The sequence below is a fragment of the Oncorhynchus kisutch genome, linkage group LG12 (assembly GCF_002021735.2).
Source record: "Oncorhynchus kisutch isolate 150728-3 linkage group LG12, Okis_V2, whole genome shotgun sequence".
In the NCBI taxonomy this organism is placed as follows: domain Eukaryota; kingdom Metazoa; phylum Chordata; class Actinopteri; order Salmoniformes; family Salmonidae; genus Oncorhynchus; species Oncorhynchus kisutch.
The window spans coordinates 20,772,630-20,792,850 of NC_034185.2; the positions used below are offsets into that span (position 1 = coordinate 20,772,630).

The following is a 20,221-nucleotide window of genomic DNA, read 5'->3' on the forward strand; positions in this document are numbered from 1 at the left end:
TGCTTAGAAAGTTTAGGTAGTGTTTGGAGTTAAAGCTTTAGGGACAGAGACCTTTAGGAACAAGGAAACTCAGGACTTGAGTAATCAAAGGCTGCTTGGTAAGCAAACTGTCACTGAGATTTATGCCAGAGTTAATTTGAGTAAGAGTGAGTTTGCCTGAGAAGTAGAATCCTTCAAAGTTCAGCACCCCCCCAGCTTTAGTTTGAGACACGTGATCTGTGTTAGACAAAATAACATCTGATTTATGAGAAGTGAACTTCTCGTTTTGTTCCTCTCAGTTTCGGGCTGCAGTGTCAACACCTACCTCTGTCACCTGTTGATTATTTCAAAGTATTTGTAGCATGTGTTTTTCACTATTGTTATAACATATCTGACAATACAGGTGCTGTGGGTGACCAGATAAATCGCTATGTGGTTATGTTTTCATTAGTACATACATTAGCTTAATTAGTGCCAGCATTTCATTTAATACTCTGTCTTTATCTATTTAATCCTACAATTCTTATAGTCCAAAATTAAGTAGTACTCTCACCTCATGGCCACATTGCTTCCATCAATTACCACCGGTCTGAATCCCAAAGTGGGATCCCTGTCTGTAGCTGAGCTGGGCCGTAGGGACTGGCTGGGGTGGGGAGAGCTGCAGCCTCGAGGGACCAGCTGTGGGCTGGAGTGCGCTGAGCGGCTGGCTGGTATGGATGGGGTGGTGGTGGTTGTTGTAGTGGTGATTTGGCAGGTCTTGATCAGCTCCTCCAGTATTTCGTTGGTCTGGGCGTCATGACGCAGGCTCTCTAGCACACGCACAATGTCACTATGGGAGTAGCCCAGCTTGAGGAAGCGCTCCACTTTTCCATGCTGCTGGTCCATGCTGCTGGTCCTCAGCTCAGTGTGGCACACTCTGCCTCAGGTCTGTCAGTGTCTAGTAGTAGTATCCTTCCAGGCTCCTGTCAGGACTCTGTCTGTTGGGGAATCCTCCTCGTCTCCTTTTTCTATCACTTCATCACGGTTTCCACAACAACAGCATCAGTTTTGGAAGATCTGACAGGTGCAGGAAGGCCAGGGGGGGTGAGGTGAGGCAACCTCAACTCTGTAAACACATGAAGAAGTATGGTGGAGGTCACGGGGCTTTCAGATACTTTCAATGTGGTTAGGTGCACACTGCACAAGGATAGAATCGGCTGCTCGCGCTGCCACAGTCTCATGACTGCACGCAGACGCTCACGTCATACTGGTCTAGAAAGCCCCTATAGGCTCAGGTGAACTTAAATAAAGTGTTTGATACAACTAGCGTCCGTTGTCATAACAAATATAGACCACCGGAATTAATGAGGATATTCCTCTCTTTGAACCAAAACATAAATGATTTATGATATTTGTTTCGCAAATACTTTACATCAGTCCAGTCAGACACATCCTCCATTTAGTGGTCTGGAAAACCCCAATAATTATTTTACTAAGTGACTCTACCAATGACTGAGTATAAAAGGTAGAAAAGTGACATGCTGTGCATACCTTCACCACACCCTTTACCTTCTATTCTGGGTAGGCCTATGGAATGTTGAGGTTATATCTAAGAATAGCATACATATTTAGAAAGTGTTAAAAACTTCAGGAATGTATTTTTCACCAATCGTGGACTATCATGGTGACAGTGAACAAGCACAAATTGAAACTCCTTATCTCTACTTTAACATGCAGTGTACATGCACACACACACACACGTTTGTATGCCCCATCATCTGTTCCCTAAGAGCACCCTTTCATCCCGACCACATTCAAATTTGAAAGGCACTGGTGTTTTCAAGATCAAATCTAATTTTATTTGTCACATACGCCGAATACAACAGGTGACAACCTTAGACAGAGTAGACCCAACAGACAGAGTCCTGACAGGAGTTTGACAAGAGACGTGTTTAATGTTTATTGATACATCATAAAAGCCTCTTGGAGAATAAGGAAGAAAATGTCAGGCTAAGACACCCATTGCTCAGTTTACAAGTGAACTCTAATAGAGGAAGCATACCATGCCAGTTAATGCACAACTATATAGTCTGTGATAATTCCAAGATAAATATGGGTTACGATACCCCACACCCCCACTCATTTGCACGTGACAAAAGTGAGATTAGTGTTGTTGATCTTCTACCTCTGAATAGTTTGAACAATCTACTTCTAACCACATCCTCTCTCACCGCTGCATCTCAAACCAGAACACTCTTTCTGCACCACCTCTACAAGACTAGACACAGTCCTGAATGCAGAGTATGAGGCTTCCCACGCCTGTCTTACAACGATCACACACACTTCGTGTCTCACTGAACACTTGCTGTGAACTGTGTGGTAGTTGAAATGAACACTTGCCAAACTCTCAAGCACACAACATAAAGACAATCCCAGTGAACTATCAAAGAAACCAAAACTACCAAAATCAATTATATCAGCTCTAAGAAGTTACAAACATTTACATACAATAAACCCTTGCAGCTGAACAAGATTTGGATATTAGGTGGATTGTGTGCTAATTCTGCTCCCTCTTTCTCTACTTACAGTTCCAGTAGGTGGCAGTTAGAAGGAGCATCAATCAGCCTGCTTGTCTGGTGGAGAACCTGTTGATGTGTGTGAGAGAGCGTCAATCTCATGGAGAGACAGAACCTGTGTGTACTCTTATTAGTCATATGAGGAAGTCTCCAGAGACTTTGCTCAGACCAATGCCAGCAAGGAAGCAAAAGACAAATGCAATCATTTCACTTCCTCATCTGAGCCCAATACAGAGTCTGGGTCAGAATGCAGCTTGTTATAGGTAAGCCCTTAGAGTTCTTCCCCTCTTTCTCTGATCTTCCTGGTGTGGCATTACAACACAGTGGGACTGCCTGAGACTTGATACTGTACCTACCTAGTTACCCGGCACTGTTCTTACTTTGTACTGTTACATATTGTTCAGTAGTAGGTGAAGTTCTATTGAATATGAGGTTAGTTCTTGAAATATGAGCAGCTTGTATTCGATTCATATCGTAAGAGCGGATGTTTAATAACCCCAACATACACCACAGGTGGCACCTTAATTGGGGAGGATGGGCTCGTGGTAATGGCTGGAGCAGAATAGGTGGAATGATATCAAATTCCATTTACTCTGTTCCATCCATTATTATGAGCCGTCCTCCACTCAGCAGCCTCCACTGACGTACACACACATCATTTTGAATCTGAAACAAGAAGAATAGCTTTCAGGAACGGTGAAATATAATTCAATTTGCATAACATGCCATAGTGGTATGTCTGTCAAAATAAAGTCTATAGTTGAAAATCTAGAGCTTGTCTTTCTTGTGATACAGCACACACACAGAGGCTGATACTACTACGTGTTTCCCTCTGGAATGCCAGACACCATTTCCTCCTGCAATGAACTCACCTGCTCTCTGAGTCGTGGCTGCAGCTCAACTGACAGATGAGATTGACAACAGCCAGAACCATAAACCCTCCCCCTGAGAGTCAAGTTGCTCTTAAATGAAATGTTTTGGCCATACAGGTTTAGAATCAAGGACATTATATTTATTCAGTACACATAAATATGCAAAAACACCCAGGCTACATATTTGCATGAGACTTAAAACGTATGACAAATATTGAATACATGTATTTGGACAATATAGTATCATGTTACGAAGGAGTTGGGTGGACAACAGATGATGGTCACCCAAGCTACAGTTAAAATATTTTGCATGCATGCTTACAGCACAGCATAATGCTCAATGTACGGTAAACCTTATTCGGCTGATTAAAATTGCGTTGTGACACAATACAGTAGGTTAGTTACCTCTTAATGTGGATGCTTGAGATACTTAATGACAAAACAAGACATTTGATGATTGATATATTTACAGAATATTTTCGTGAATATGTTTTTAAAAAATAATTAAAAAATTCTGGTTGGGGTGAGGCATCCTCGTAGGCCATTCATGACAGTGATTTTCTCAGGAACAGTTCCCACATACAGCAGTTAAACTGGTAGAGATTCTAAGGAAAGTGTCTTACACTTCCTTATCTACCTGCATGTACTGAGAATAAGTGGATAAGTTATTTGTCTGTAATGTATTTTTCGTTATGTGTCGGACCCCAGTAAGACTAGCTGTTGCCATTGGCTTTGGCTTATGGGGATCCTAATAAATCTAATCTAAATCAAATAAGTGGAGGGTTCATTTTACAGAGCAAGTGGATTTGGTTTATTTTGATGGATATGCTATAAAGGGAATGAATGACTGCTTTTTAGTGCAGTTTCAAGTGTTTGGTCTTTACAAAGATAAAGGTTTAGTACATTATCTAAACATAGGTTTCTGCCTCCCAGGTTGATTACTGGTCTATCCTCTTGGTGTACTTTCAATCAGGTACTGTAAATACACACTGAGTGAGTAAGATCTACACCATTGGAGAAAGAAAAAACCCATTTGTGCTTTCAGTTCCTTTAAAGCTATGGTTTTTCTTCCACACACTGGTGAAATGGAGAAAGAACACAGCAGGTAATCATGACGTGTGACACCATCGACAACAGGCTACAACATGATCATCACATGACTCATATGGGCGGCTTGAGTACATTGAGCTGTAGGCGTATGAACGAGTAATTTAACCTTTATTTAACTAGGCAAGTCAGTTAAGAACAAATTCTTATTTACAATACCAGCCTACAAAAAATATCTAATAAAACAAATATAGGACAAAACTAACATCATGACAAGAGAGAAACCACAACACTACATAAAGAGAGACCTAAGACAACAACATAGCATGGCAGCAACACATGACAACACAGTGTAGCCGATGTGAAATGGATAGCTAGTTAGCGGTGGTGCGCGCTAGTGGCGTTTCAAATCGGTGACGTCACTTGCTCTGAGACCTAGAAGCAGTGGTTCCCCTTGATCTGCAAGGGCCGCGGCTTTTGTGGAGCGATGGGTAACGATGTTTCGAGGGTGACTGTTGACGTGTGCAGAGCGTCCCTGGTTCGCGCCCAGGTCGGGGCGAGGGGACGGATGTAAAGTCTATACTGTTACATTGGTGCCGTGACCCGGATCACTGGTTGCTGCGGGAAAAGGAGGAGGTCAAAAGGGGGGTGAGTGTAGCCGATGTGAAATGGATAGCCAGTTAGCGGTGGTGCGCGCTAGTGGCGTTTCAAATCGGTGACGTCACTTGCTCTGAGACCTTGAAGCAGTGGTTCCCCTTGATCTGCAAGGGCCGCGGCTTTTGTGGAGCGATGGGTAACGATACTTCGAGGGTGACTTGACGTGTGCAGAGCGTCCCTGGTCGCGCCCAGGTCGGGGCGAGGGGACTGACATAAAGTCTATACTGTTACATCATGGTAGCAACACCACATGACAACAACATGGTAGCAGCACAAAACATGGTACAAACATTATTGGGCACAGACAAAACCAAAGGCAAGAAGGTAGAGACATCAATACATCACACAAAGCAGCCACAACTGTCAGTAAGAGTGTCCATGATTGAGTTTTTGAATGAAGAGATGGAGATAAAACTGTCAAGTTTGAGTGTTTTTTGCAGCTCGTTCCAGTCGCTAGCTTCAGCGAACTGAAAAGAGGAGCGACCCAGGGATGTGTGTGCTTTGGGGACCTTTAACAGAATGTGACTGGCAGAACGGGTGTTGTATGTGGAGGATGAGGGCTGCAGTAGGTATCTCAGATAGGGGGGAGTGAGGCCTAAGAGGGTTTTATAAATAAGCAGCAACCAGTGGGTCTTGCGACGGGTATACAGAGATGACCAGTTTACAGGAGTATAGAGTGCCGTGATGTGTCCTACAAGGAGAATTGGTGACAAATCTGATGGCCGAATGGTAAAGAACATCTAGCCGCTTGAGCACCCTTACCTGGCGATCTATAAATTACGTCTCCGTAATCTAGTATGGGTAGGATGGACGTGGATGTGAATCACAGTTAGTTTGGCAGCTGGGGTGAAAGAGGAGCGATTACGATAGAGGAAACCAAGTCTAGATTTAACTTTAGCCTGCAGCTTTGATATGTGTTGAGAGAAGGACATTGTACCGTCTAGCCATACTCCCAAGTACTTGTATGAGGTGACTACCTCAAGCTCTAAACCCTCAGTTGTAGTAATCACACCGGTGGGGAGAGGGGCACATTACCTTTATTTTGGAGGTGTTCGGAGTACTGTTAAGGGAGTACTGTTAAGCTTGTTGGACACTAAGAAAGCTTTGTTGTAGAGCGATTAACACAACATCTTGGGAGGGACCAGCTGAGTATAAGACTATCAACACTTTTGATACAGGGCAAAATAGAAATTGGCCTATAACAGTTAGGATCAGCTTGATCTCCCCTGCCAAATAAAGGACGCACCGTGGTTGTGACTAACCTCAAGACGTGGCAATCAAATATCACTTGACAGTTGTGGAGGCAAAGCAAATGAGAGCTCTATTCCTCCTACTCACCCACTGGCTCTACATCTCAGGAGGACCCCGCCCTCGCCACTTTCACTGAGCCGTTTGATATTTATTTGATAACAGTGGAAATAAGTGAGAGGGTGGAACCTTTAAAAAGAACCTGATACATTTCCTGGAACTGACAAACACTTTGTATCACAGTAGATATCAACACTAGAAAACATCAGATGCCAAATCACCAAGTTCATGCACAGTCATGCACATAAGAAACAATAGATATCAGGCCATTTATTCTACAACGGGTTGTCTTGTATAACAAAGTAGAAAAGAACATCTAGAAAGTGGGTGAAGTTTTTCTAACATTTAAGCAGATTTGTATTGTTGATCGAATACGTTATTGTCTAGCAAATACAAATAGATTCCTAGCTCTTACAACTGATCCACTCACTGCATGGGCACACACTGGTTGAATTAACATTCCTTCGTAGTATTGGGATGTGGAATCAACGTTGAAAATACATTTAGTCAGCCACTAATTGTGCAAGTTCTCCCACTTAAAAAGATGAGAGAGGCCTGTAATTTTCATCATAGGTACACTTCAACTATGACAGACAAAATGAGAAAAAAATATCCAGAAAATCACATTGTAGGATTTTTTATAAATTTATTTGCAAATTATGGTGGAAAATAAGTATTTGGTCAATAACAAAAGTTTCTCAATACTTTGTTATATACCCTTTGTTGGCAATGACAGAGGTCAAACGTTTTCTGTAAGTCTTCACAAGGTTTTCACACACTGTTGCTGGTATTTTGGCCCATTCCTCCATGCAGATCTCCTCTAGAGCAGTGATGTTTTGGGGCTGTTGCTGGGCAACACGGACTTTCAAAACCACTCCTTCGTTGCCCGGGCAGTGTGTTTGGGATCATTGTCATGCTGAAAGACCCAGCCACGTTTCATCTTCAATGCCCTTGCTGATGGAAGGAGGTTTTCACTCAAAATCTCACGATACATGGCCCCATTCATTCTTTCCTTTACACGGATCAGTCGTCCACCCCCATGCTTCACAGTAGGTATGGTGTTCTTTGGATGCAACTCAGCATTCTTTGTCCTCCAAACACGACGAGTTGCGTTTTTACCAAAAAGTTCTATTTTGGTTTCATCTGACCATATGACATTCTCCCAATCTTCTTCTGGATCATCCAAATGCTCTCTAGCAAACTTTAGACGGGCCTGGACATGTACTGGCTTAAGCAGGGAGACACGTCTGGCACTGCAGGATTTGAGTCCCTGGCGGCGTTATGTGTTACTGATGGTAGGCTTTGTTACTTGGGCCCAGCTCTCTGCAGGTCATTCACTAGGTCCCCCCATGTGGTTCTGGGATTTTTGCTCACCGTTCTTGTGATCATTTTGACCCCACGGGGTGAGATCTTGCGTGGAGCCCCAGATCGAGGGAGATTATCAGTGGTCTTGTATGTCTTCCATTTCCTAATAATTGCTCCCACAGTTGATTTCTTCAAACCAAGCTGCTTAGCTATTGCAGATTCAGTCTTCCCAGCCTGGTGCAGGTCTACAATTTTGTTTCTGGTGTCCTTTGACAGCTCTTTGGTCTTGGCCATAGTGGAGTTTGGAGTGTGACTGTTTGAGGTTGTGGACAGGTGTCTTTTATACTGATAACAAGTTCAAACAGGTGCCATTAATTCAGGTAACGAGTGGAGGACAGAGGAGCCTCTTAAAGAAGAAGTTACAGGTCTGTGAAAGCCAGAAATCTTGCTTGTTTGTAGGTGACCAAATACTTATTTTCCACCATAATTTGCAAATACATTCATTAAAAATCCTACAATGTGATTTTCTGGATTTTTCTTTCTCATTTTGTCTGTCATAGTTCAAGTGTACCTATGATGACAATTACAGGCCTCCCTCATCTTTTTAAGTGGGAGAACTTGCACAATTAGTGGCTGACTAAATACTTTTTTGCCCCACTGTGTGTGTGTGTGTGTGTGTGTGTATGTATGTATATATATATATATATATATATATATATATATATTCAGACCCTTTGCTATGAGACTCGAAATTGAGCTCAGGTGCATCTTGTTTCCATTGATCATCCTTGAGATGTTTCTACAACTTGCTTGGAGTCCACCTGGAGTAAATTAAATTGATTGGACATGATTTCGAAAAAGGCACACACCAGTTCATATAAGGTCCCACAGTTGACAGTGGATGTCAGGGCAAAAACCAAGCCATGAGGTCGAAGGAAGTGTCCGTAGAGCTCCGAGACAGGATTGTCGAGGCACAGATCTGGGGAAGGGTACCAAAACATTTCTGCAGCATTGGAAGTCCCCAAGAACACAGTGGCCTCCATCATTCTTAAATGGAAGAAGTTTGGAACCACCAAGACTCTTCCTAGAGATAGCCACCTGGTCAAACTGAGCAATCGGGGGAGAATCTCTGGTCTGATGAAACCAAGATTAAACTCTTTGGCATGACTGCCAAGTGTCACGTCTCGAGGAAACCTGGCACCATCTCTATGGTGAAACATGGTGATGGCAGCGTCATGCAGTGATGTTTTTCACTGGCAATGACTGGTAGACTAGACAGGATCGAGGGAAAGATGAAAGGAGCAAAGTACAAAGAGATTCTTGATAAAAAAAACTGTTCAAGAGCGCTGAGAACCTCAGACTGGGGCAAAGGTTCACCTTTCCAACAGGACAACGACCCTAAGCATACAGCCAAGACAACGCAGGAGTGGCTTCAAGTCTTTGAATGTCCTTGAGTGGCCCAGACAGACCCCGGACTTGAACCTAATCTAACATCTCTGGAGAGACCTGAAAATAGCTGTGTTGCGATGCTCCCCATCCAACCTGATGGAGCTTGAGAAGATCTGCAGAGAAGGGGAGTAACTCCCCAAATTCAGGTGTGCGTAGCTTGTAGCATCACACCCAAGAAGACTTGACGCTGTAATCGCTGCCAAATGTGCTTCAACAAAGTACAGAGTAAAGGGTCTGAATACTTATGTAATGGGATTTCAGCTTTTTTTTTTAAATATGCAAAAATAATCTGTTTTTGCTTTGTCATTATGAGGCATTGTGTGTAGATTGATGACGGGGGGAAAGTATTTAATCAATTTTTTAAATAAAGCTATAATGTAACAATCTGGAAAAAGTCAAGGGGTCTGAATACTTTCAGAATGCACTGTATATTAGGGACATGTGGTAGCTAACTAGCTTGTTAACTGTTTACAAACAAATTAGTAAATGTGCTCAAAAGCTAAACAGCTACCCAGCTAGTTGATTGCTGAGCCTAGATAAAAAGGACTAGTTTTGAAAGTTGGCTCATCTTATCTTTTTGAACATTCAAAGCAACATCCATGCCACCTTAGTCTTCTACAGAACTTCTGAGTGATAGGAAGCATGAGCACCACCAATCAGCTTAAATCACTGTGCACAATACCCGTCATTACTATGACAACTAGCGTAGCCATGTTAGCAAATTACTGCTGTCTGAACAAACAAATCCGAGTTGGTCACTTGTAACAAAACTGTATTGAGCATTACGGTCTGCATTGTGAACAATAGATGTCGGCATCTGGATGGTAGACTTCTCACTGAAGTGCGTTATCCCTCATGTACCAGTAGGAGGCAATGTTCTGGCAGGAACTGTTGGACTGTAGCTTCACATTTTATTTCAATATATCTCTTTATTTAGGTTGTTGGCATGACATTAAAATAATGATGTTGATTCAAACATACCATTTTACTATTAAAATATGACCAAATAAAATATGCCTAATCAAATATGAAATTCAACCATTTCAACCACCCAATATAGTATGAAAATGATTAACGTTTATTTGTGGTATTTAACACAATTTCAATGTATACACGGTTCTGACGATTACGTTGGAATTAGATTGACTGACTTAAATACATTGATGTAACAACCTGTTAGTTAAGTTTTACCCTAATTTCAGTGTTTACAATGCTGGTTGAAATTAGATTACTTTTTTTGAAATCCTATCAAACTACTGTTCTCAATTTATTTTCCACATATGCTTCCACATCACATTACGTTGAGTCAACCAGTGTGTGCCAAGTGGGGAGACATTTCACTTTGTACACCCGGCTGTCTCTAGAACAAAATGCATGACTGACTGTACACTTCCCTTGGTCCCAAGTTCTTCCTAATTCTGGTCAATGATGGGAATCAGCTTCTGACTGTGGGATCCTACAACTGTCTGCTCATGATTTAGCTTTCTACAGTGCCATTATATTCACTCCTTTTGTCAAGTGCAATTTGCTCTCACTCAGGTACTGTGGGCTGTTGGGGAAGTCTGACAGTGGTTAGATATGGGGGTGGAAAACAAAACATACCTCTGTCTATCTGCAGTCTTTTTACAACTTGAACCACGCTAAACCTCACCGGCTTCCCTCCAACAGCCATCTGGTTCCACCACCACCCCACCCCCACACTCAGTACAAGTTAAAAACAACCCATTTTGGGAAGCTTCAAAATGGCATCTCATTCTGAGAAACAACCAAATGTGAAATGATTCCAAACGTCAACAGACCAAATATGGTGAATGTTGACTTGGGTCTCTTGTGCTTTAATTCAGGGAACTCAGAGGGGGCTAGAAGTGGTGGCCCACAGCATTGCACAAGGAGAGGCCCTGTGGAAAACTCAACGACTGTTCGCTAGCTGCACACACTAACCCTCACTGTGCTATTCTTCTATGACTGCCAAGGCTGAAAACATTATTCTCTACACTTTTGGTCAGGACTGTATCGAATTAAATATAGCCTAGCTCTCTTTTGGTTTTCCCCTCACATCCCAATATACTTCAACACAGGATTCAGGTTGGGCTAACTGATACCCTTTCTGATAGTACTGTCAAGATACACAGACCCAAAACATTTAAAACTGTCGCCAAAAGAGGATCCTTCATTTAGAGATGTAGCCCACACAACTTTCAGCTAGCATAGCTTCCTCCCACTTGTTTTCACGCAGCGAGGTGGAAGGTGAGATATCATGCTATTTCAGTGATATCACACTGGCCGACCTCGTGAAGAGGGTTACACAGGGAAATCCCTTTGCAGTGCACTCACTCAGAAACACAACTCATGTTTTCCATGCCCACTTAATTTATTTACTCTATAAAATCTGTAAGAAACTACAGTAAAAGGTCAAAGACAAACATGGGGGAAACAAAATAATTCACCCCCCCTTTGATGAACAGAGAAAGAGAGGTATAAGTCAAACTAAAAAACAAATATACTTACACAACATTACTAACTGCCGAGGTTTTAGTCATGATGAGTCCCTGGTTCTGCTCTCCCAGACATGGGTGGTCGTGGTAGGGTAGTAGGGGCCACAGAGGCAGGTATTTGGGAGGACCAATTCCATTTAAATTGAGTCAATTCATGAAAAGAACTGACATTTATTTTTAAAGAGGAATTTCCAAATCCATAATTGATGGAAGTTGAAATGGAACGGACCTCAATCCCATTCCTCTCTCATCATCGGTGTCTGCTCCTCTCCTTGTCTTTAGACTTCTTGGGTGAGTGACTACGGCTACTCTCCCTGTGGCCCTTGTCAAGGCCCTCCGGGCGGTGCTTTTCATGGGGCATGCTGTGCTTATGGTGGTCATCGCCGTAGTCTCTTTCCCTGGAGTGAGAATGCTGCCAGTCTGTCTTGTTCTCCCGCCGGGGTTCCTCCCTGTCCCACTGTAGGTATAACATGGGAGAGAAAGAGATTTGAGAAAGGTTAGATAGAAATCTTTGGAGTTATACTCTGCGGAATGACTGTGTAGCTGGAGTGACTGGTGTCACAACTGTTGAAATAATAGGCCATACCCAAAACACATGAGCCATGCTTACTCATATATTCTTACTCTAATGCTCTGACTGAACATTATTGTGAAACAAAGGACATTTTTCACAAACAATGAGTTGGGGAGACATTTTCAGTCAACCTTGGATTTCTTGGACTTCCTGGTGTCCTTGTTGTCTGAGTGATTGTGCTTCTTGTCTTTGTGTTTCTTCTCAGCATGCCAATGGCTTGTTCCTTCTTCCTCTAAAAGCAGGTCGTACTTGGAGCTTTTGGGACCATTAAGTAAAACTTAAGTAAAGAGAGTAATTCTTTAAAAGGTTTGCCAAGACAACATTTCAAAGAGAAACACTTTCTTCCAGAGAAATGTAATTTCCTCCAACAGAAACATCCATACAATAGTTGACCTCTCTAACCTGATTTCTATGTGAAATGGTGCACAGTTTAGTTATTTTACACGGTTCTAACCCCTATCTTTCACTTCATATGAATAGCAAATATAAAAACATTTAAGGATACTCTGGCTTGGGTTTGACTTTATCCTTAAGAGCTCATTTGTATCCCACTTCTTTTTCATAGGCCTTGAAGTCATCCTTCGTATACTTCCCACCTAGAAAACCAAAAAAGACCTTGTTCATTTCTCTACTTAGAAGAGAAGGTAAATGGCACATCCTTGAGCTAAAGTGCCTGATTGAGGCTTAAAGTCTCTGAAAGTACATATAATGGAAATACTGAAAAACCCAAAATATTAAAAGGAAGTTAATGAGTTATGTTTTAATAAGTGATTACCTTTGCCTTTCCATTTCATCTTTGAGACAGACTGGCTGAAGTCCACATGTACGATTCGGTCATCTATGAGCACGTTGTCCATCTTGAAGAAGGCCTTTTCACAGTCCCCCCTCCTGTGGAGAGAAATTACATCAATTATATCTAAGAGGGTTAACTGAGCCCTTATGTGTATAGTGAATAAGGAAACAACCTATCAATTCAGTAAACAAACCCCTTTCAAGTGAATTAATGTGTACTCTCAATTTTGACTAACTGGTGCCCTCTATTTGTATTCTGCATAACTGCACTTAAACGGTTCCAAAATGAATCTCTTTTTAGCTTAGTCTTGATTTGGACTAGTGAATATGAGTGGATCATTGTTCAATGTTTAAAGAGGGCTAAAATTACTAAATGCTAACTCATGGTACATATAGAAATCAAGTGAACACCAAACATTCTTTTCAAACTCAATGAAAGCATAGCACAGAGACTCTCCTGACTTCAAGTCTCTGATGATCTCACAGCTGTACAGAAATAAGAACACGTTAATATAGGATAATACACCAATATTCTACCAAGTCTCCTTTCTATTTTTAAATGGTTAGGACTAGGTCTATTTCTAATGAAATATGTATAGTAGTGTCATGGAGGCCAGTATGTTGAAATAGACAGGGTGAAAGTCCGAAGCGAGAGAAGATGATTTCCAGGTCCTCCTCTATAGTCATAGGGTTCAGCTTACACACAAACAGAACATTCTCCGGAGGTTTCACTTCCGCATCAGGAAGATTATCGACCTACACAAGCACATACACACGACAACATCTCAAACCACAAAACTCTCATAAAACCACCATATAATCTTTACAACACTAATATGTTTACCAGCTAATTAACTGGTGTTGGGTTCTTCAACATCAATCAGTACACAAAGTGGTAATGTGGAGTGTTACAAAATCTGCTCTGCCATCGCGCCTGAAAGTATGCGCATCCTCTACAAGGCTAGGTGGACAGAACCACAAGACCCCCATCTCACCATCTCCAGAAGGATGGCCTGGGTCTTGGCCGCCTCCTCCTTCAGCAGCTCATCCAGCTCCTCAGCCTCCTTACCATATGTGTCGTTGATCACTTCCTCTGCTCCAATACGACCACTCTGCACACCAAAGAGGGTTTGACTTTGCAAATCAACAAAAGGTGTACAGTACATGACATCAAAAAATCTAAAGTAACATCACAGCTACTTTTGTTCAGGTATTGAGAAAATCATTCACCTTTCCTTTGATGAACAGAGAAACTATAAATTAAAACTTATGGCTTTTTATGAAAGTTTAGGAAAAGTTAATCCGCTTTTGCTCTGAAATGTGAGATATGCATTGCTTTGACCTCAAATGGTACCTGAAAGTACCCAGTCACTCACATTCAGCTGTTCCTTGGTAGGCTCGGGGGAACGGTTCGGCACGGGCAGGTCAGCAGGGTCATCGAAAGGGTCTTCCAGGATCACAGTGTGGTTTATCCTGCAATGACACAAAACAAGTATCACACCTCTCTTCATACTGGGATGTCTGAGTAGGTCATTGCATCTACACCTCTGTATGGGAGCTATTCATGAGGAAATTCAAAAGTGTATTCAATTCTATTCTGATTTACCTCTAACATTGCTGCATTTAAATATGGGTGTAAAGAGATTGTTACAGCACAAGTAAGCTAACCTGAACATTTCTGAGATTTCAGACGCTTGCTATCCTGCTCGAACCAGTAGGCTAACTTTGTTGTTTTCAAACTGCAGTTAAATTGAACCATTATTTAACTAGGCAAGTCAGTTAAGAACCAATTATTATTTGCAATGACGGCCAAACCCAGACGACGCTGGGCCAATTGTGCGCTGCCCTACGGGACTCCCAATCGCGGCAGGTTGTGATACAGCCTGGATTCGAACCAGGGTGTCTGTAGTGCCTTAGACCACTGCGCCACTTTGGAGCCCAAAATACTGAGGAGTTGGATGGCAGTTTTACCAACCTGAGAACCATGATTTTTTAAATTTATTTTACCTTTATTTAACAGGGTAGGCTAGTTGAGAACAAGTTCTCATTTACAACTGCGACCCGGCCAAGATAAAGCAAAGCAATGTGACACAGACAACACAGGGTTACACATGGAATAAACAATAAACAAGCCAATAACAAACAAGTCAATGACACAGTAGAAAAAAAGAAAGTCTATATACAGTGTGTGCAAAAGGCATGAGGAGGTAGGGAGTAAATAGGCCATAGGAGCGAATAATTACAATTTAGCAGATTAACACTGTGATAAATGAGAGATGACGCATCAAATAAACTGGCCTGGTCTCCATAGAGTTTACTGAGGGTATAGAAAAGACATCAATACATTTGCATTTTAGTCATTTAGCAGACGCTCTTATCCAGAGCGAATTACAGGAGCAATTCGGGTTAAGTGTAGCCTCTTTTAGAATCCAAGAGTGAAATACTTACACACTTGTCTCTAACATGTACGCTCAGCATTGCCGAACAGTCCCATTACAAGTCAGAATGTTGTTCTAACTTTTTCCGCAGATTTTTTTCCCTATGTCGGAAGTAATCTGATATAAAGATCCACAGGGAAATGCTATCAACCCGACCTTCAGTACACTGGTCTGTATATCGGTTTGTATCCGGTTTTATTTTCAATACTGTTGCAATTCGCACATGACAAACCGAACCACAGACAGCAAACACTTCCAGCTGATTATGAGGAAACATGCTTCGGTCAACTACGTTCAGTTACATTCGGCTTTGTTTACATATTGTGCAATGGGTCTAGAGATTGAAAACACAAGCGACAAACCCGCGCTGAAAAAAAGTTGAGTAAACAACACTCGCCTGTGAATACCCTATATCCTGCTCTTACCGCCAAAAGGATCAACAGCATGTACAACTGGTAAAGTAAGTGTAAATATCATTGTATTCAACATTCTGGCTTATTTTGACTATTGCGTATTTTTAAGGGCTACCTCGGTCAGACTGAAAATCAATGGTAACAGTCTGACGTTCAGGCAAGGTTGAGTGCTTTGCTCAGGGCACATCGACACATGTTTCACCTATCAACATTCCTGTAATAAAATAAAAAACAGCTGTGATGATTTTAGACATTGATGCTGATGAAATGGACTGACCCATAGACAGATTCTCCACCACAGCCAGTCCCAGTTGGATCTCCCAGTCTGCACAATAAAGTCTCTCTGGACATTGTGGATGAGGCAGTAGTTGTAGAATTTGATTTTGCATAACTTAAAAAAAGGAGATTATCAGCATTATGAGAGCAACACATCACAAGACATTAGGAATTACCTTGCTAAGAATTTAACTCCAGGACAATGGAGTTAAATTCTTAGCAAGGAATTTCATAGCCGTTGATCACGACTCTCAGTTCCATTACAATCACACATAAGAATAAGAAAAAAGGTGTCTTCTGTATGGGGGAGTTTTGTTAAGAGCCCTGACACTCGGTCTGAACATTAACATGCATCACTTGCGATAAGTTTTTGGATACATAACTTTATAGGGTTAGGGTTCCCACGCTGCCATATTTCCATGTTACATTGCTTGTTTACTGAAGACAGACGGAAGACAGAGTTGACTACCTGTAGTAATAAGCTATCTGCATCACTGAACACCTGTGCGTAAACAGAAGATGGACGCCACAAACGTGTTGTCACTGAAAAAATACTGTCTGCTGCAACTGTGTTAAAACCAGTCAAAACAGTGTACAACAGTGAAGGCTCTTCAGAGGAGGATGGGGAGGACCATCCTCAGTGAATTTCATAAAAATAATGAAACATTTAAAGTTATCGTTCTCACATTAAAACACACTGTTTTGCAATAAATGTCTACAGTAGCCTCAACAGAACTCTGTAGGGTAGCACCATGGTGTAGCAGGAGGACAGCTAACTTCTGTCCTCCTCTGGGTACATTGACTTCAATACAAAACCTAGGAGGCTCATGGTTCTCACCCCCTTCCATAGACTTACATGGTAATTATGACAACTTCCGGAGGACATCCTCCAACCAATCAGAGCTCTTACAGCATGAACTGACATATTGTCCACCCAATCAAAAGATCAGAGAATGAATCTAGTACTGAAAGAATAAGAAACTGCTAACTAGCACTGCAATACATAACATGGTGAGTAATGTTAGTTGACTCAGAGAGAAAGACAAGTTGAACAGTTTTGAACGAATTAATTAATAAAAAATGGAGGAGGGAGAGAGAGAGCTAACTACATATATATATATATATTTTTTATTTCACTTAAATTACTTAGCAAATGCAGCTAGCTAGTTTAGCCTACTCAAACAGAGAGTGATATTGCCGAGGTAAAGACAGTTTCAGGTTGGATATTCGCCGGATTTTCGCCTGTAGTTTTCCTTCAGTCCACCAACAGTAGTTAGGGACCGTCAACATATTGACAAATCTAATTTTTCAAATTTCAATAGCTCTTTAACCATTACTCTGAAAACATTCTAAACTGGTTGTAGCTAACCCGATGGCATAGACACACATTGCACACACTTTCTTTTTGTCGATTTACATCTCACGCTATTTTAAAATATTTATTTACATTTTTGAATTTCAATAGCTCTTTGGTCATATGATCTACTAACTTCAAACAAGTTTCAGAATGTACACTCAGTGGGCCTACACATTGCACACCCTTTAGTTTGTCCAACTTTCAAATAGCAATAGCTCCTTGGTCATGTGACCTACTGACTTCAAACAAAGTTCAATGTCCATACCCTTATGTATTGCACACCCTTTAGTTTGTCCATTTTCATCTCACGTTTTTACATGCATTTTTCAAACATTCAAATTCCAATAGCTCCTTGGTCATGTGACCTACTGAATTCAAACAAGGTTCACTATAGTCACTATAGTTATTCCACTGTTCTGGATCTAATACATATTAGCATTTTACATACATTCATAAGTGTAATAACTTTTTATGACATACTGTGAAAAACTCTTGGCTGCTGGCTCTGTCACTTTCAGAAATGCGCAGAGCAGACTGAAAGGGGAAGGGTAGCTCTTGACTTGAACCACAGGGGTTCTCTGTAAAGAGAAAGTAATCCAAAAGGCACAGACACACACCTTGACTTTCAATTGGCACCCTTGACCTGTATGTATTCTCTCCTGATTGGTCTCTGCGGTGCTTAGTCAATGGGAACTCTGTTGCCGGCCCCATCATAAACACATATTTATGGTGGCAATCAAGGCAATCAAACAAGCTAAGTGTCAGTATAGAGACAAAGTAGAGTCGCAATTCAACGGCTCAGACACAAGAGGTATGTGGCAGGGTCTACAGTTTTTTTTGTATTTATCTAAAATTTTACCTTTATTTAACTAGGCAAGTCAGTTAAGAACAAGTTCTTATTTTCAATGATGGCCTCGGAACAGTGGCTTAACTGCCTGTTCAGGGGTAGAACGACAGATTCGTACCTTGTCAGGTCGGGGGTTTGCACTTGCAACCTTCCGGTTACTAGTCCAACGCTCTAACCACTAGGCTACCATGCCGCCCCACATACAGGTCAAGGGTACAGTCAATCACGGATTACAAAAAGAAAACCAGCCGCGTCGTGGACCAGGATGTCTTGCTCTCAGACAGACTAAACAACTTATTTGCTCGCTTTGAGGACAATACAGTGACACTGACACGGCCCGCTACCGAAACCTGTGGACTCTCCTTCACTGCAGCCGACGTGAGTAAAACATTTAAACGTGTTAACCCTCGCAAGGCTGCAGGCCCAGACGGCATCCCCAGCCACGTCCTCAGAGCATGCGCAGACCAGCTGGCTGGTGTGTTTACGGACATATTCAATCAATCCTTATCCCAGTCTGCTGTTCCCACATGCTTCAAGAGGGCCACCATTGTTCCTGTTCCCAAGAAAGCTAAGGTAACTGAGCTAAACGACTACCGCCCCGTAGCACTCACTTCCGTCATCATGAAGTGCTTTGAGAGACTAGTCAAGGACCATATCACCTCCACCCAACCTGACACCCTAGACCCACTCCAATTTGCTTACCGCTCCAATAGGTCCACAGACGACGCAATCGCAACCACACTGCACACTGCCCTAACCCATCTGGACAAAAGGAATACCTATGTGAGAATGCTGTTCATCGACTACAGCTCAGCATTTAACACCATAGTACCCTCCAAACTCGTCATCAAGCTCAAGACCCTGGGTTCCCCGCCCTGTGCAACTGACGGGCCGCCCCCAGGTGGTGAGGGTAGGGAACAACATCTCCACCCCGCTGATCCTCAACACTGGGGCCCCACAAGGGTGATTTCTGAGCCCTCTCCTGTACTCCCTGTTCACCCACGACTGCGTGGCCATGCACGCCTCCAACTCAATCATCAAGTTTGCAGACGACACTACAGTGGTAGGCTTGATTACCAACAACGACGAGACGGCCTACAGGGAGGAGGTGAGGGCCCTCGGAGTGTGGTGTCAGGAAAATAACCTCACACTCAATGTCAACAAAACAAAGGAGATGATCGTGGACTTCAGGAAACAGCAGAGGGAGCACCCCCCCTATCCACATCGACGGGAGAGTAGTGGAGATGGTAGTATTTTTCAAGTTCCTCGGCGTACACATCACGGACAAACTGAATTGGTCCACCCACACAGACAGCGTGGTGAAGAAGGAGCAGCAGCGCCTCTTCAACCTCAGGAGGCTGAAAAAATGTGGCTTGTCACCAAAAGCACTCACAAACTTTTACAGATGCACAATCGAGATCATCCTGTCGGGCTGTATCACCGCCTGGTACGGCAACTGCTCCGCCCACAACCGTAAGGCTCTCCAGAGGGTAGTGAGGTCTGCACAACGCATCACCGGGGGCAAACTACCTGCCCTCCAGGACACCTACACCACCCGATGCTACAGGAAGGCCATAAAGATCATCAAGGACATCAACCACCCGAGCCACTGCCTGTTCACCCCACTGTCATCCAGAAGGCGAGGTCAGTACAGGTGCATCAAAGCTGGGACCGAGAGACTGAAAAACAGCTTCTATCTCAAGGCCATCAGACTGTTAAACAGCCACCACTAACATTGAGTGGCTACTGCCAACACACTGTCAACGACACTGACTCTACTCCAGCCACTTTAATAATGGGAATTGATGGGAAATGATGTAAATATATCACTAGCCACTTTAAACAATGCTACCTTAT

The 20,221-nt window shown here is 42.5% G+C and overlaps 1 protein-coding gene across 7 annotated transcripts in view; it reads right to left on the reverse strand.

The window, feature by feature from the left end:
- LOC109900683 (ribonuclease ZC3H12A) overlaps positions 1 to 20,221 on the reverse strand; it is a 28,752-nt gene that overhangs the window by 3,443 nt on the left and 5,088 nt on the right. The window contains exons 2-10 of one of the 7 annotated variants that reach the window (XM_031837075.1): positions 16,162 to 16,275; positions 14,410 to 14,506; positions 14,103 to 14,145; positions 13,017 to 13,129; positions 12,747 to 12,837; positions 12,373 to 12,496; positions 11,681 to 12,124; positions 2,545 to 2,603; positions 533 to 1,084 (exon numbers count right to left, since the gene is read on the reverse strand). In XM_031837075.1, the coding sequence (XP_031692935.1) occupies positions 533 to 864 (332 nt within the window). In that variant the 5' untranslated portion in view covers positions 865 to 1,084; positions 2,545 to 2,603; positions 11,681 to 12,124; ... (4 more) ...; positions 14,410 to 14,506; positions 16,162 to 16,275. Of the gene's footprint in view, positions 1 to 532; positions 1,085 to 2,544; positions 2,604 to 11,680; positions 12,125 to 12,372; positions 12,497 to 12,746; positions 12,838 to 13,016; positions 14,146 to 14,409; positions 14,507 to 14,639; positions 15,089 to 15,481; positions 16,099 to 16,161; positions 16,276 to 20,221 lie in introns of those variants that run through there. The other 6 variants (XM_031837073.1, XM_031837072.1, XM_020496414.2 and 3 more) reach the window with 6 other exon arrangements.